General features: G+C 44.8%; 1 protein-coding gene across 2 annotated transcripts; it reads right to left on the minus strand.

The window, feature by feature from the left end:
• Positions 1 to 811: 811 nt before the first annotated feature.
• Positions 812 to 16663, minus strand: LOC108440013 (cytochrome P450 2H1-like). Of its 2 annotated transcripts, none has more exons than XM_017718706.2 (10): positions 16592 to 16663; positions 13236 to 13474; positions 10258 to 10417; positions 9923 to 10075; positions 9361 to 9521; positions 5919 to 6092; positions 5505 to 5646; positions 5112 to 5299; positions 4468 to 4609; positions 812 to 1221 (listed from the first exon to the last, which is right to left on the minus strand). In XM_017718706.2, the coding sequence occupies exons 2-10, from the start codon at positions 13428 to 13430 to the stop codon at positions 1031 to 1033; spliced, it is 1506 nt and encodes a 501-aa protein (XP_017574195.2). In that variant the 5' UTR covers positions 13431 to 13474; positions 16592 to 16663; the 3' UTR covers positions 812 to 1030. The 2 variants fall into 2 exon arrangements, with proteins under 2 accessions (XP_017574195.2, XP_037397509.1); XM_037541612.1 differs by having other exon boundaries at positions 13236 to 13431; positions 16592 to 16638.
• Between the last annotated feature and the right edge of the window lie 610 nt (positions 16664 to 17273).

Here is a 17273-nt window from a genome sequence, read left to right on the forward strand (position 1 = left end):
CTTACCTGGAGTAATAAAAGTTCCAGCCTGATCAGGAAGGCACATCAGCCTTCCTCATCTACTTCCTCAGATGGTTGAGGAGTGCTGGACTTAGGAGGAGCTCAGTCCTCACCTCATTTTACAGATGTGTGGTGGAGAGAGTTCTGTGCTCCGGCATCACAGTGTGGCACGGAAGCTGCTCTGCGGCAGAGAGGAAAGCTCTGCAGAGGGTGGTGAAGGCTGCACAGAGGACTGTTAGAGTCAGCCTTCCCACCACCATTTACACCTCCAGATGCAGGAAAAGGGTCACTGGCATCATGAAGGACCCCACTCATCCAGCACACACACTTTTTGTCCCGCTTCCCTCAGGTAGGAGGCTGCAGAGCATCAAGAGTAAAACAACCAGACTGAGGAACAGCTTCTTCCCTGAAGCCGTAAGACTCTTAAATTCCAATTACACATCACTGCAATGGCACTTCATGTCCACTTATTTATGTGTGCTGCTGTACTGAATCAGTACCTCCACTACATCACCCCTACACGTCACTTCATACATTACCAGTATTAAGATGTACACCTTCTACCTTGTACTCATGCTGCTGTGTTTCATGCTGCTGCTTTGCACCTTACTATTTATTGTTTATTGTTACTTTTGGGAGTCAGCTTCTGGGACCTTGAGTACACTATTTCGTTCCACCCCATGTACCACATGTGATGTGAATGACAAAACCTTATCTTATCTACAAAACTCGATTCTTGGTAATTCACATATTTAGTTAAAAGTTTGGGGAGGTTTGCAGCTGGATTAAATTCAGACATTTGTGCTGCAATATAATATAATATAATAGAATTGGCCTTTATTTCTCATCATTATTTTTAAACTGTAGAAGTTTTGGTGGAATATCACGTATTGGACATTTCCCTCTGATTGGTCCTAATAGAAAGAAAGAGCTTGATCATGTGTTCTTGTTGAGACTGATCAGATGTGTTAAAGAAGAGGAACTTCTCCTGGGGGGGTGATGTCCATTCACATGTAAAGGGCAAACTTGATTCAGTGGGTGGTCTCTCTGCTGTGGCAGATTGTATTGAAGGGGAATGGAGAACGAACCAAGCCCACAACACCATCCATGTTTGGACGTGGAGCTCCAGCAGGCCATGAGAACTTTAAGCGCTGGAGCAGAGAGGTGAAGATGATGAAGAGCTCCGTCATTGCCAGAGACTCACCCAGACACACCCTCGGACCTGCAGGACATGCATAAACACTTAAACATCTTTTCAATTCTGGATTGGTTAATTAACAGAATCAGCAGACCAATGGTGGATCAATGATGTTTTGGGCCAATTACTGTGGGCTTACATATACCCTGGTCACTAAAAATATTTGGACACTGAAACCATTGGTTAAATGTAATTTTTTTCTAGGTTTCTTTAAAAACTGAATGACATTCGTTTCAGAGGAAAATAAGTTTTAGCACAAAATCACATGGATGGCAGATTTTTTGTGTAAAGAAAATCTAGAGAAGAATTCCAGACAGACTGCATGAAGACTTAGTCCTAATAAACATTACAAAATAAGTTTTAACCTGAATGGGAACAAATGGGACTAAATTATGTCAACATACCAAACTCTTTGCAATGTAATAATTCTACAAGAAAAAAAGCAATTCAAACATCAACATACCATTCCACCTTACATTCTGATGTGCTTGCAGGTGATATAACTGTGCTTGGTGACTTTATTTTCATCAATAAACAGTTCACTAAATTGACATTGGCATCAGTTGCAAATCAGATCATCTCAGAAGTGAGCAAAGACATTTTCATTGCAAATCTACAGAGAAAATACAGACCACACAGTAAACAGAGAGCTTCTCTTTATGGCTCAGCTCCCTCTTCACCACCACAGTCCACTACAGCAACCACGTTGCTGCTGTCACCTGACCCAGCCTGAAGCTAATCTCACTCATGAACAAGATCTGGAGATGCTCAAACTCCTCCATCTGTGGAAGGTCTCCCCCTACCTGGAGTGGGCATGCCATCCTTTCCAGGCTAGAACTCTTGGAGGATCATAAAATCAGTCACAGGCTACAACAACCACAGTAATGTGGTTGTTGTAGCGGACTGTGGTGGTGAAGAGGGAACTGAGCCATAAAGCAAAGCTCTCTGTTTACTATTCGGTCTATATCCCAACTCTCACCTATTGTCATGAGCTTTGGGTAGTGACCAAAAGAATGAAAGAATAAAATCTCAGATACAAGCAGCAGAAATGAGCTTTCTTCATAGCGTGGCAGGCTACACTACTAGATTGAGTGAGAAGCTTGGTCACGCTGGAGGCATCCATGTGATGGATCCAAAAAGACATCTTCCCCAAACAGCAGACACACCACCCTCCAGCTTCCACACATAATGCCCTCCTGACCTTAGCTACACTGTGACACCCTGTCCACAAATATCATGAACAGGAGAGGAGACAAAGCACCTTGGTGGAGTCCAAAACTCACACTGAACAATAAATAGAATATATGGAGACAACTCTAATTCTGGAAGCACAGAGACTGAATGGCCCAGAGTAGTGGCCCCGACAGCCCATACTCCTGGAGGACCTCCAATAGGATATCTCAAGGATCACAGTCATAAGCTTTCAAGTCTACAAGACACATGTAAACTGGGTTGGCAAGCTCCCATACACCCTCAATAATCTGCGTGAGGGTAACAAGGTGGTCCATTGTTCCAGGTCCCAGGACAGAATACGTATTGTTCCTACTGAATCCAAGGCTTGACTATTGGTCGGAGTCTCCTTTCCAGTGCTTTGACATAAACTTTCCCAGGGAGGCAGTTAAGTATGACACACCTGTAATTAGTACACACTCTGGCCTTTCATAAAAAAAAAATAGGGACCACCAGCCCCATCTGCCAATCCAAAAGGTACTGTTTCTGAGGTTCATGTAATATTGCAGAGGCATGTCAGCTATGACAGACCCACAACATTCAGAGCCTTAAGTATTTCTGGGTGTATATCATCTACCCCTGGTGCCTTGCCACTGAGGAGCTTGCCAACTACCTCAGTGACCTCCACTATAGAAATACAGTCTGAAACCCCAGGACACTCTAGCCCTGAGTCCTACGGCTGAGGCATGTCTGTCAGGTTTGAGAGTTCCTTAAAGTGCTTTGTCCACCAACTGACAATATTCTCATTTGAAGTGAAAGTTTCTTCACCCCAATGAGTCCAGCTTGAGTAAAGCCACACTGACCACTCCTGAGTCGACAGTTGTACATAACCTGTTTGTAGCCAACCCAAAGTTTTTTCAATGGCCTCGCCAAACATCTCTCATGTTCTGGACTTTGCTTCAACTGCCCCCACCGCCTTTCTTGACTGTTGGTACCTATCTGCTGAGTTGGGAGTCCTCTGGGCCATCCAGTCCCTAAAGACCTTCTTCAGCTTGAGGGTCTCCCTCACCACTGGTGTCCACCAGGGGATTTTTGAGTTGCTGCCCTGAGAGGCATCGGCTTCCATAATAGAAGTTTACAGAGGAGTCCATTTAGACTCCATGTCCACTATCTCCTCTGAAACATGAGAAAACTTCTCTAGGAGTTGGGAATTAAAATACTTCTGAACAGAGGCCTTTACCAGGCATTCCCAGCACACCCTCATTATTCACTTGGGCCTACCAGGTCTGGCCCCCAGCCTTCCCTGCTTCCTGATCTAGCTCACCACCAGATGGTGATTGGATGACAGCTCAGCACCTCTCTTCTCCGTGTCCAGAAGATATTGTCCAATGAAATAATGATAGCCAATCATTGATCTTTTACCCAAGGAGCTCTGATATCAAGTACATTTATGAATGTCCTTATGTTTGAACTTGGTATTCATTATGGACGCTCCATGACTAGCACAGAATTCCAATAACATTTAGTGCAAAACCACCAAAAGTCTGAGTTTTCTTCTCTGCGATTTTAAGTGAAAACTTAAATAAAATTAATAATCCACTAGGACAAACTCCAATGGCATGGCAGACAACCAGGGACTTGTGAGTATCCTCACATCCACACCACGCGTCTCACCCTGTGAAACTCCTGAGGAGAAGAGGCACAAACCCCTATCAAGGAGTTTGGTTCCAAAGCTTACAGCGTAGGTGTAGATGAGCCTCACTATATCGAGTTGGTACATCTCAACTGCCTGCACAAGCTCCAGCTCCTCCTCCTCCTCCTCCAGTGAGGTTACATTTCACATGCCAAGAGCCAGTGTCTGCTGCAGGGGTCCTTGGCAGCATCTCCCACTGCCTATACAGCACTGCACCATAAACAACTCCTAAAAATTCATTCCATCTTTCCTCTTAACCAGGAGACAGAAGTTTCATACAGCTCCCTGACTGAAAACAAGTTCTAGTCTAGCTCTCCCTACCCAGTGCTGATGCTCATACAAATCCTAATTGTTTTGCTACCACTATTGTACACAAACCCTCAGGTAAACACCAGCAGCAGACTCACCCAAAGAGAACGGCAGAAAGGCATCATTTCTGCAGAACTGTCTTTTTTCATTCAGAAAGTTCTCTGGGTTGAACGTGTCTGGATACTTCCAGTGCTGTTTATCAGTCATGATGGCCTTTATGTTGACCATGATTGTAGATCCCTGCCATGGGAAAGAGAAACAAATAATTAACACATATATTAATGTCAATTAAATGTCTTGAAAAGTAGAGCTGCACTCAAAGTTTTCTTTGAGAAAAGAGACTGATATAAATGGCAAACTCTGAAATATGCACGACGGCAAAAAAAAATGTAAAAGATGTGCAATAACATTTTAATAAGACTGGACCCGATAATGTGAAGACTCATGACCATTGAATTGGTATTAATTTCTCTGTTTTGCATTTGAAAGCTTCATCGTGTTTTCATGAAAAAATGTTAGTATTTTATAATTTAATTTACTTTGTTTCTTTTTTCTTGGTAGAGCCTGTTCACATAACCCTGTTTGTGTGGTTAAGCATCCATTCATACTTCCATTGAATCAGTCTCCCATCCATTAACAGATCCATACATTTAGCCTGTCATACATTAAAATGTCTATTGGATTCTTCAATCCATTCAGCCTGTCATGTGTTCAGTCCACAATGCCTCTGTCCCTTCATCACCTTGGGCAGGTGGTATCCTCGTAGCAGTGCTGGTTCAGTGGTTTGGTGAATCACGCCAAGAGGAGTGATGCTAGCATAGCGCTGGATCTCATGAACAGTTGCGTAAGTGTACGGGAGCTGTGGGCGGTCATCCATGCAGGGAGAGCGGTCAAAACCCAGTACCCGAATGATCTCCTCATGACAGCGCTCTGACGTGGTCACAAGACACAAGTGTGGAAAGGACAAAAAAAAATGTTACAGGACATACAAGACATAGTCTTCTAATTGGGTCATTAACCAATTAATACAACAAAAATATCAATTAAAAAATATGAAGTAACAAAAGGAATAACATTCCTTACACCAAACCTTATGTACACATGAGATCAGGTCAATGGTCAACAACAACAGTACCTTGCACATCAGGGTGGTCCATCATGTAAATGAGGCCCCATCTGAGGGTGGTTGCTGTAGTTTCGGTCCCAGCTATGAACAGGTCAAAGACTGAATTCATCATGTTCTCTAGATGGAATGTGGTGTCCTCCTTTGACTCTTCCTGCTCAACAGAAGATAAGATTGAATGATGTTACTCAGAGCTACCAAAGGATACTGAAGGTGGCTCAGATGATTGATTCTGTATAATTTACAGTTGAGAACTTCAATTCCACTGTCCCCACGTTGTCAACCTTAAAATAATGCATGTAGAAAATACTCCACACTAGTCTTCTGAGTGCACAGATAACCAGGCCTACTGGATGAGTTACTGTAAAGTGCAGCTGGGGTCTTTCACTATTCTCTACACTGCGCTCAAAAGAAAGAGTATCTCACCTTGGTCATCTGGATCAGGTAAGCGTCAGTGAAGTCACGGGGGTTGTCTGGATCCAGAGTCTTCTTGTGCTCCTCCACAATTTCAAAGACAAAATTTTTCAAGGCTTCGAAATTATGCCGTATCTTCTGATGTGGCCCAGGAAAATATTTTATAATTGGGACCAAGTGAAAGATCTGCAGAAAAAAGGAACAATTGATGATACATTTCATCGTTTCAGTTTAAGCACTTCAAGTAAATCAAGATAGGATTTGTTTGTCTTTGTGTTATGTAATTGTAGGTATATATGAGGAAAAAGACCTGGAGTTAATTTAGAAGATAAATTATTATTATATTGTTTTGTGCTCTGGTGGTTTTTCTACATGCTCTGTAAAAACCACAAAAACAGGACTTGTGTACCCTGCCCGGAACAGGGTTACCGGGGCCCCACCCTGGAGCCAGGCCTGGGGGAGGGGCTCGCCAGCGAGCATCTGGTGGCCGGGCATTTACTCATGGTGCACGGCCGGACCCAGCCCGAAGGAGTTACATGAGTCACCTCTCCCATCGATCCACTACCAATGGGAGGGGCAGTAGTAGGGGTTCGGTGCTTTGTGGATCGGGCAGTGTCCGAAGGCGTGGGCCTTGGCGTTCTGATCCTCGGTTGCTGAAACTGGCTTTTGGAACTTGGAACGTTACCTCACTGGCGGGGAAGGAGCCTGAGTTGGTGCGCGAGGTTGAGAGATACCGGCTAGATATAGTCGGGCTCACCTCAACACACAGCTTGGGCTCTGGGTCCAATCTCCTAGAGAGGGGCTGGACTTTATTCTTTCTGGAGTTGCCCATGGTGAGAGGCGGCGGGCAGTTGTGGGCTTTCTCATAGCCCCTCGACTAGGTGCCTGTATGTTGGGGTTTTCTCCGGTGGACGAGAGGGTAGCTTCCCTACGCCTTCGGGTTGGGGAACTGGTCCTGACTGCTGTCTGTGCTTATGCACCGAACAGCAGTTCAGAATACCCAGCCTTCCTAGAGTCCTTGGGAAGGGTGCTTGAAAGTGCTCCTCCTGGACACTATTGTCCTACTGGGGGACTTCAACACTCACGTGGGCAATGACAGTGAGACCTGTAGGGGTGTGATTGGGAGGAATGGCCTCTCTGATCTGAACCCAAGCGGTGTTCAGTTTTTGGACTTCTGTGCAAACCACAGTTTGTCCATCACGAACACCATGTTTGAACACAAGGATGTCCATAAGTGCACATGGCACCAGGCCGCAGTTCAATGATTGACTTTGTAGTCGTGTCATGGGACTTGCGGCCATGTGTTTTGTACACTCGGGTAAAGAGAGGAGCTGAGCTGTCAACTGATCACCACCTGGTGGTGAGTTGGATCATGTGGTAGGGGAAGATGCCGGTCAGACCAGGCAAGCCCAAATGTATAGTGGCAGAAGAACCTGTCAGATTGATCTTCAACTCACACCTCCGTCAGAACTTTGACCAGACTTCGGGGGACATGAGGGACATGGACTCAGAATGGGCCATGTTCCGCTCCTCCATTGTTGAAGCGGCTAACTGTAGCTGTGGCTGTAAAGTAGTTGGTGCGGGGCGGTAATCCTCGAACCCGGTGGTGAACACCCCAAGTGAGAGATGCCGTCAAGCTGAAGGAGTCCTACCGGGCATGGTTGGCCTGTGGGACACCAGAGGCAGCTGGCAGGTATCAACAGGCCAAGCGATCTGCGAATTCAGTCGTCGCCAAGGCAAAAACCCGTGTGTGGGAGGAGTTTGGTAAGGCCTTGGAAAGAGACTAAGTCGGCTCCGAAAAGATTCTGGCAAACTGTCAGGCGACACAGAAGGGGAAAGCAGTGTGCCACTAGCACTGTATATAGTGGAGATGGTGTGCTGCTGACTTCGACTGAAGACGTCATTGGGCGGTGGAAGGAATACTTTGAGGACCTTCTCAATCCCACCAACACGTTCTCCAGTGAGGAGGCAGAGTCTGGGGACACGGGAATAGGCTTGTCCATTACTGAGGCCGAAGTCATTAAGGTAGTTAAGAAGCTCCTTGGTGGCAAGGCTCCAGGAGTGGATAAGATCCACCATGAGTTCCTCAAGGCTCTGGATGTTGTGGGGCTGTCTTGGCTGACACGCCTTTTCAACATTGTGTGGACATCGGGGGCAGTGCCACTGGATTGGCAGACTGGGGTGGTGGTGCCTCTTTTTAAAAAAGGGGACCGGAGGGTGTGTTCCAACTACAGGGGAATCACACTTCTCTGCCTCCCTGGTAAGGTCTATGCAGGGGTACCGGAGAAGAGAGTCTGGGTTATAGTCGAACCTCAGATTCAGGAGGAGCAGTGCGGGTTCTGCCCTGGTCATGGAACACTGGACCAACTCTTCACCCTCTCCAGGATTCTGGAGGGTTCATTGGATTTAGCGCAACCAGTCCACATGTGCTTTGAGGATTTGGAGAAGGCATTCCTCTGTGTTCCCCAGGGTATTCTGTGGGAGGTCCTTTGGGAGTACAGGATGCATGGCTCTTTGCTACGAGCCATTCAGACCCTGTGCAAACAAAGCAGTTTGGTTCGCATGGCCAGCAGTAAGTCAGACTCGTTCCCAGTGAGAGTTGGACTCCGTCAGGGCTTCCCTTTGTCACCAATTCTATTCATAAGTCAGGGGATGGAGGGTGTCCGGTTTGGTGACCTCAAGGTCACATCACTGCTGTTTGCAGATCGGAGAGCCCTCTCTGGGTCAGGGATAAGCTCTTGCCTCAAGTGGAGGAGTTTAAGTATCTTGGGGGTTCATGACTGGTGGTAAAACGGAGCGGGAGATTGACAGGCGGATTGGTGCTGGGTCAGTAGTGATGCGGGCTCTTTACTGGTCTGTTGTGGTAAAGAAAGAGCTGAGCCATAAGGCAAGGCTCTCAATTTACTGGTTGATCTACATTCCCACCCTCATCTATGGTCATGAGCTTTGGGTATTGACCGAAAGAATAAGATCGCGAATACAAGCGGCCGAAATGAGTTTCCTCCGCAGAGTGTCTGGACTCTCCCTTAGAGATATGGTGAGAAGTTCGGTCATCCGGGAGGTACTCTGAGTAGAGCCGCTTCTTCTTCACGTCGTGAGGAGCCAGATGAGGTGGTTTGGGCATCTGGTTAGGATGCCTCCTGGACGCCTCCCTCGGGATGTGTCGCAGGCAAGTCCACCTGGGAGGAGACCCCGGGGAAGACCCAGGACACGCTGGCGTGACTATATCGCCCAGCTGGCCTGGGAGCGCCTCGGAATCCCCCTTGGAGAGCTAGTGGAAGTGGCTGGGGAAAGGGAGGTCTGGGCCTCATTGCTTAGGATGCTGCCCCCACGACCCGAACCCCAGAGAAGCGGAAGATAATGGATGGATGGATGGATGGATGGATGGATGGATGGATGGATGGATGGATCTGTAAAAACAAATGACTTCACTTGGAAAGCTCCTGGTAATTACCTGCGCCACTGTTGATCCAGCAAACCGAATATTTTCATTCAGGATTTGTAGCAGCTTAGCGAAGCGCTTGTCGTCGTACTCAAAGGGGTCTCCAAAGATGATGGAGCAGATTATGTTGGAAACTGCATTCATAATTGGGTGGATGGGATAAAAAGGCTTCCCTGCAAGAAGAATTGCAGAATAATGAGTTTCACTAGCGAAAATGCATAGAACCAAAATGCCGACCTGATGAAATTTTTGTGAAATATCATAAATGAAAAAAAAGCCCCTGGTCTTACTATCAGCAGCAATTTTAAAATAATAATTAGATTTAGTATTACTGAAATACTGTGTAGTGGTCTGATGGGCAAGATTGAGCTCATTAAACATTACCTTGACATTAGTCAGCAATTTACTCTTAAACTATTGATTCTTGATTTAAATAAATATTAATTTCAACAGAACAGAAAACACAATGTAATAATTCTAGTGCTGCTGCCTGCCACTGTAGCTGTACATCAAATAAGAATACCTTGACTACAGAACTGCATTAAGAAGGCATAGACAGTAACTCATTGCCTACCTTCTTGTTTGAGCATCTCCTTGATGAGGTAATGTGCCTCCTCAGCCACACGTTCCTCCACCGTTTTCTTTCCCAGACCAAAGTCACGCAGCTTGTGCAGAGCAAAGCGGCGCTGCTGCCTCCAAGAGTGACCATAATCGGCTAAGATAATACCTGAGAAAAGCAGAGAGAAGGGAGATAAAGAAAGAGACGTTGGGAATGGGTGTGAAAATATATTGGAAGGTGTATCTTTACCTGGAGAAGGATTTAAAAAAAAATTTAAAAACATACATAAATATGAGTGGCAGTAAAAGTATATCAAACAAGCATATCAACAGGAGTCATGCCGTACTAACCATAGCCTTTGGTGAGCCATGCTTGTAAAGGTGGAAGAGGCCTCCCAGAAAACACGGTCCCATTCTGAACAAAAGCTTCCTTTGCAAGCTGCATGTTGTTCAGTACGATTGTTGGCTTCCTGCCCAGGAATATGGAGCACATCTCACCATATTTTGGCAACTAAAGGGATGAAAAATGTTCACATTACCTACAGCTTTGGAATGGAAACATTTAATGCACTTTAGAGGAGAAAGCTGCATGACGGAGTCAGGTTTGCAATATGAGCAACTGGCCATCTACAATTACACCAAGTCTTTGTGCATCTTCAGATGGAATGATCAATAAAAGCCCAAAGGAGATGGCAAGACCACAGGATCCAGGGATGCATAGCAGCTCCTTGCTGGAATTAACCATCAGATGGTGAACTGCAATCCATGGTTAGTTGTCAGACAGACATGCCTAGAAGCAACTATAAATCTAACTGTCAGAAGGTGGAAAGGATTAGTTGAGTCATCATAGCAGTGGTAAGAGATGCCATTGACCGAATGTTACATCACTGAAACAGCAAGCGTAAACGAAAGAGAAGAGGACCCAGCACAAAGCCTTGTGAAGCATATATGAAGACTTGGCATGTAGCGGATGTGGACCCCTTCAATGGTACCTAATAACTTCTTTCCATGTAATACACATTCAAATTCCATCTGCAAAGGTGGTGTTTCCAATGTTCTTGAGAACAGGCTGGAGAATTTTATGACTGTCTGTGTCAAATGCTGCAAAGACCAAAAAGAATCAGGACTGTTGAGAATCCAGCTAAACTTCCTGTGTGGACCTTATCCACCTTTGCTAGAGGAAGAGATTCTATAAAGTGCACCAGTTTGAAGACAGACCAGCTGGGATCCTAGAGCTAGTAATGAGTGAAAAATAAAAATTACTGATTGTAGACAACTCATTAAAGACTTTGGGAATGGAAAGAAAGGAGAGATGTGAATAGCTGTTGTTGTCAGAGCTGTCTTGAGTGGTCATCTTTAGAACGGGTACCACTCTGGTAGTCAAGATTGCAGATATTCCGATATTCACTTGATGACAAGAATCTATTTGTGTGGGAAGTATTTAGGAGTAACAGACTGCAAGATCTCACATGTCTGCAGTGAGGTGTACTGCATGGGGTCCATGGGGTCCAGTGGGCAGGTGTTTGTTCGATGTCGGTAGCTGTAGGATGCTGTCTGTGGAAACTCGGTTGAACCAAGTGTGTTACAGTAGAATCCAGATGCTTGGATCTGCATAATACAACATTGTTTAAACCTGATACATTCTCTTAACTTTTCTCATAAATATGAGACTTACAGAGTTGAATATGGCTCAATGAATGTATTCCTGTAGCCATGAATTAGCTTTTACACACTCTAGACAGGGCTAGCCTCAGCTAAAAGAACTGTTAAAATCCTGAATCAGAGCACAAGAGCACCACTGGCAAGAGAGATCTGTAACATTTCTATGCAACTGAAGAATACTAAGCAATGGTCCTGAACATCAAGATTTCCAGGCAAGATCCTAAACAGATGACAGGCAAATAGACAAAATGCTCAGTAGCTCTCAAAAGAAGAAACAGTACTTCCCAAAAACTCTAAGCTAAAAGTACTAACTCTAATGAATCATATGACCAGAAGCACAGGTGACAGAAATTAGCATTCAGGTGACTGTGAGCACTGATTGGAGCTGTGTGGGGAGTCCTCAGTCACATGCTCTCGTAGTTGTGTCGGGGGAAAATGTCCTTGAACCCTAATTAATAAAAGTTTTGTAACGATCATTAGCTTGGAAATGATTAAAAATAGAATTAAAAGCACTAAACTGAGATAGACAGGTCTATAAGCATTTAACGGAGGCAGGCAGACTGATTTACCAGAAGAGCAGGCCTAACATTTCCATATATGGAATGGAGTGACCTCCACTCCAGACACAGAGCAGGGATTTGTAATGAAAGAAGCCTTTGTGGTAGGAAAACACCTGGAAGGTCAGAAAGAGTGAGAAAACACTGCTTGTACAGTAGAAGCTAGCTGGGAATAGAAAGACTAGCTGATAAGGGTTGGTAAGAACTGATCTTTGAGCCAAATTAATAAAGTGTTACAAACAACAAACACAGGGAGGACAGGAAGACCTGATAAAACAAGGCAGACAAAATTAATTAAAAAGACATATCTTGAGCTGGGTGAGAAATAAGGGTTACCAGACTTCTCAGGAAAATTAGACATATTGGGAATCAAGCTGGGTCCAGGGACATTTTAAAAATGAAGGGGCGATGAAACCTCCAAGGGAGGGGTGATAAGATTGCTCAGCTTTGGGTATGAGATGAAATGTGTTTGCATTGTCTTTACATTTGGCTTTCCGGAGGCTGTCTTGTCATTTGGAACTTAATAAATGAAGAAGGGACCTCTTTCTCTCCTTCAAAAAAGGAACCTGTGGCTGAAGTTTGGTTTTTCATCTCTCTTTGACCTTTTGCAAGAATGCTTTTTCAATCTTTTTGATTCGTTACCCTTTTTTTTTTACATTAGAACATACTTTAATACTTTTTCTGCACCAGAGAACAGATTAAATTAGAATTAAAACTTTAACTTAACATTAATTAATTAGTAACGTTTTTCCACATCGTCCGGGACTTTGGGGCGGAGGACTGGGTGCTCTGAGTCCCGACAGTTGTGTCTGAGCCAGAGGGATGTGTGACACTGCCACAGTGACATGGAGAAAAGGCTGCACTACTTCTCCTTGTGGAAGTTACTAAATGTCATGTAAAAGGTCTATGGACCCACGTTGAGCACATCAGGATAAACAGTGGAAGAAAAACAGCAATTGGTTACATGAACTATGGTGAACTTTGCACTCCACAGCCTGAATTCTAGATACAAAAACAGCCCTTTTTTAAGCTTAAATGTGAGTTTCAAAAAGAGAAAAAAAGTCTGATGTGTGCAAATGATTAGGCCACTTCAAATACAAGGAAACTCACCGATCTGATGAAGCCCATTTGATCTTTTGAAAACTGGGGTATGTTACCGACGAAGGGCAGTGGTTTGGGTCCAGGGGGGCTTCGGCTCCTGGAGGAATTCCACCTGAAGATCTCCATGAGAAGCAGAGAGAGCAGACCACCCAGCAGGGCCAAGCCCACTGATGTCCAGTCCAGATATTTCAGCACAGATTCCATTCTGAGAGAAATGCAGGAGAGCACAGTTGCTCATACCTTCATACCTGACATGGAGTGGGGTGAGAGAGAGACAGAGAGAGAGAGGCAATCTGTTTTTTCACCTTGTCCATAGAATTGCGTCACGATGAGCGAGACTAGGGAGAAGTTCATACCAGAGAATATGCCATGTAATCGTACCTGTTAGGAGGTCAGAGAGTTTCCAGAGTAATAAGGCACTGCAGACAAAGGTAGGAACAAACAAAGCACTTGTAGCTGTTGGAACTTGTTCCAATTTCTCTGCGTACAGAGACTGAGTTAACTGTTCCCCTGCACATCTAGAACAGTGCTTGTCATTTTGTTTGTCTCCACAGGCAATCCAGATTTTTATCTAATAACAGTTTGCATGTTTCCACCATTGATGGTGGATGTAAATTATTTTATCAAACCATACAGTACAAAACATATTGCAATATATAATCCAATGATTTATATAATAAACATCATATTACCATCATATGTACCATCATATTTATTTGGTGAGAGCAGGTGCTCTTCTCCAATTTCATGTGGCTTTTTTGCCTTCAGCAACCTGCTGGGCTACTAAGCACAAAGCTCTCAGAGATCTACTCAAAAGTTGAGTCTAGACTCAATTTAAATATTTTAAGCTGGACTGACAGCTACCTGAGAACCACCTGGAACACTACAACAATAGTGATTCAGCAGTCAGTGTAACGGGGTGAGGTTAATTACCACAGGTGGCAAGTAATGAAGAACAAGTACATTGTTGCAGTTCTAGGGTGTCTAGGGCGAGTGGTTACATTAGAGGGGCCGATTGCTTTCTAGCTTTCAATGTCTTTTCAAAAATTAAAAATTGTCAATTTTATTTTTACAGTTTGATATTAAATTTCTTTTACATCAGCTGTCTATGGTTTGTATGGTTTGTATGTTTTCTTGCCAACAGAATTCTTACAGGTTATTTTCTCACATCTTATACAAACAGATAAACAAATATCACCCTTCAAAGCTTTTGCTATGCTTTACAATGTTATTCACACTTTCTGTTTCATATTCAATTTTACATAAACTGTCTTCTTGCAACAAATCAACATATGCTCATAGGTTTTAGGCCTTTGCTGTCCTTGATTGAATAGTACTTTCAAATGTCTTAGTTTGTCATAGAGGACCCAAGCTTTACTGCAAAAAACTGCTCACAACATGCAGTACTACCTGGGCGTGAAACAGCTAATCTGAAATTTCCTATTCAAGTTCCATTTCAGTTTGAAATCCATAGATACTTCCCGAAGGAAATTGATGTTAAGCTAACTGAGCAGTCCCTGCGTAGTGGCGGCTCGACACTTGATTTTTGCTCTGGAGTTATTTTCAAAATGAAAGTGAAGACACGTTAGAGCAGGGAGAACGGTCAGCAGGAGAAACTGGCTCAGAGGGTGAAGACACGTTAGAGCAGGGAGAACGGTCAGCAGGAGAAACTGGCTCAGAGGGTGAAGACACGTTAGAGCAGGGAGAACGGTCAGCAAGAGGAACTGGCTCAGAGGGTGAAGAGACATTAGAGCAGGGAGAACATTCAGCAGGAGAAACTGGCTCAGAGGGTGAAGACACGTTAGAGCAGGGAGAACGGTCAGCAGGAGTAACTGGCTCAGAGGGTGAAGAGACATTAGAGCAGGGAGAACATTCAGCAGGAGAAACTGGCTCAGAGGGTGAAGACACGTTAGAGCAGGGAGAACGGTCAGCAGGAGAAACTGACTCAGAGGGTGAAGACACGTTACAGCAGGGAGAACAGTCAGCAGGAGAAACTGGCTCAGAGGGTGAAGACACGTTAGAGCAGGGAGAACGGTCAGCAGGAGTAACTGGCTCAGAGGGTGAAGAGACATTGAAGCAGGGAGAACGGTCAGCAGGAGAAACTGGCTCAGAGGGTGAAGACACGTTAGAGCAGGGAGAACGGTCAGCAGGAGAAACTGGCTCAGAGGGTGAAGAGACATTAGAGCAGGGAGAACATTCAGCAGGAGAAACTGGCTCAGAGGGTGAAGACACGTTAGAGCAGGGAGAACGGTCAGCAGGAGTAACTGGCTCAGAGGGTGAAGAGACATTAGAGCAGGGAGAACATTCAGCAGGAGAAACTGGCTCAGAGGGTGAAGACACGTTACATCAGGGAGAACAGTCAGCAGGAGTAACTGGCTCAGAGGGTGAAGAGACATTAGAGCAGGGAGAACATTCAGCAGGAGAAACTGGCTCAGAGGGTGAAGACACGTTACATCAGGGAGAACAGTCAGCAGGAGTAACTGGCTCAGAGGGTGAAGAGACATTAGAGCAGGGAGAACGGTCAGCAAGAGGAACTGGCTCAGAGGGTGAAGACACGTTACATCAGGGAGAACAGTCAGCAGGAGTAACTGGCTCAGAGGGTGAAGACACGTTAGAGCAGGGAGAACGGTCAGCAGGAGAAACTGACTCAGAGGGTGAAGAGACATTAGAGCAGGGAGAACATTCAGCAGGAGAAACTGGCTCAGAGGGTGAAGACACGTTAGAGCAGGGAGAACGGTCAGCAGGAGTAACTGGCTCAGAGGGTGAAGAGACATTAGAGCAGGGAGAACATTCAGCAGGAGAAACTGGCTCAGAGGGTGAAGACACGTTAGAGCAGGGAGAACAGTCAGCAGGAGTAACTGGCTCAGAGGGTGAAGAGACATTAGAGCAGGGAGAACATTCAGCAGGAGAAACTGGCTCAGAGGGTGAAGACACGTTACATCAGGGAGAACAGTCAGCAGGAGTAACTGGCTCAGAGGGTGAAGACACGTTAGAGCAGGGAGAACGGTCAGCAGGAGAAACTGACTCAGAGGGTGAAGACACGTTAGAGCAGGGAGAACGGTCAGCAGGAGAAACTGGCTCAGAGGGTGAAGACACGTTAGAGCAGGGAGAACGGTCAGCAGGAGAAACTGGCTCAGAGGGTGAAGAGACATTAGAGCAGGGAGAACATTCAGCAGGAGAAACTGGCTCAGAGGGTGAAGACACGTTAGAGCAGGGAGAATGTTCAGCTCAGTTAGCTTAGCTTTAATTAAATTTAATTAAACACACAGCTTCGTATATAAATCACTCAATATGCAACACGTTCTCAGCAGCGTTATCCTAATTATGACTAACTGGGCAGGATTATATGGAGAGTTTCCACTGACCCTTCAGTTCTGCTGCTTCTCTTCTCAGACATAAACACACCAAAGGGAAACTCGGTCCGCCGCAGAAACGCGTCCGACTGGAAAATTAGCTTGTACATTATTGTGCCGCTTTGTCTCCGTGTGCTCGCAGAAGTTGAGGAGATTCTCGCCTAATTTAGGGGCACCGCGTGGGGGTCCAAGCGTGTCGTGAGAGGGGCACTGCCACCAACACCACCACCCACCTCCTCCCCTCCCTTTATTAAAGCTATGGATTAAGTAAAACTTCAGTGTAGGAGACTTTATTATAATCGTTTTATAAACCTTATAAAGCCAAGAGCTGCTAATTAATTGGTTGCTTATTAGTACTTTATTACCCAATAACGTTTAAGGTTTTGCATATACTTTTAAAATGTACATTATTATGTCTTTATTAACCCCTAAAAAGCCAGAATCCAGTAAGCTATCAATGCAGTAACTGCTAATTAATTGGCTAATATTTTCAATAGTAATAATTGTAGTAGTAAAAGTACAGCCCCAATTCCAATACGATACAAACAATACAAACAGAATACGATTTGCAAATTCTTTTCAACCTATATTCAGTTGAATACGCTACAAAGACAAGATATTTAATGTTCAAACGGATAAACTTTATTGTTTTTTGCAAATATTCACTCATTTTGAATTTGATGCCTGCAACACG

The sequence above is a fragment of the Pygocentrus nattereri genome, chromosome 9, assembly GCF_015220715.1.
Source record: "Pygocentrus nattereri isolate fPygNat1 chromosome 9, fPygNat1.pri, whole genome shotgun sequence".
NCBI lineage: Eukaryota > Metazoa > Chordata > Actinopteri > Characiformes > Serrasalmidae > Pygocentrus > Pygocentrus nattereri.

Coding starts and splice junctions, on each gene's coding strand:
- LOC108440013 (XM_037541612.1), bottom strand. CDS start 16,623: ATGTCTGAGAAGAGAAGCAGCAGAACTGAAGG. Junction 6,093..9,360: donor CTGGATCAACAGTGGCGCAG/GTAATTACCAGG, acceptor TTTTTTCTGCAG/ATCTTTCACTTGGTCCCAAT. Junction 5,300..5,504: donor GGACCACCCTGATGTGCAAG/GTACTGTTGTTG, acceptor TGACCACGTCAG/AGCGCTGTCATGAGGAGATC.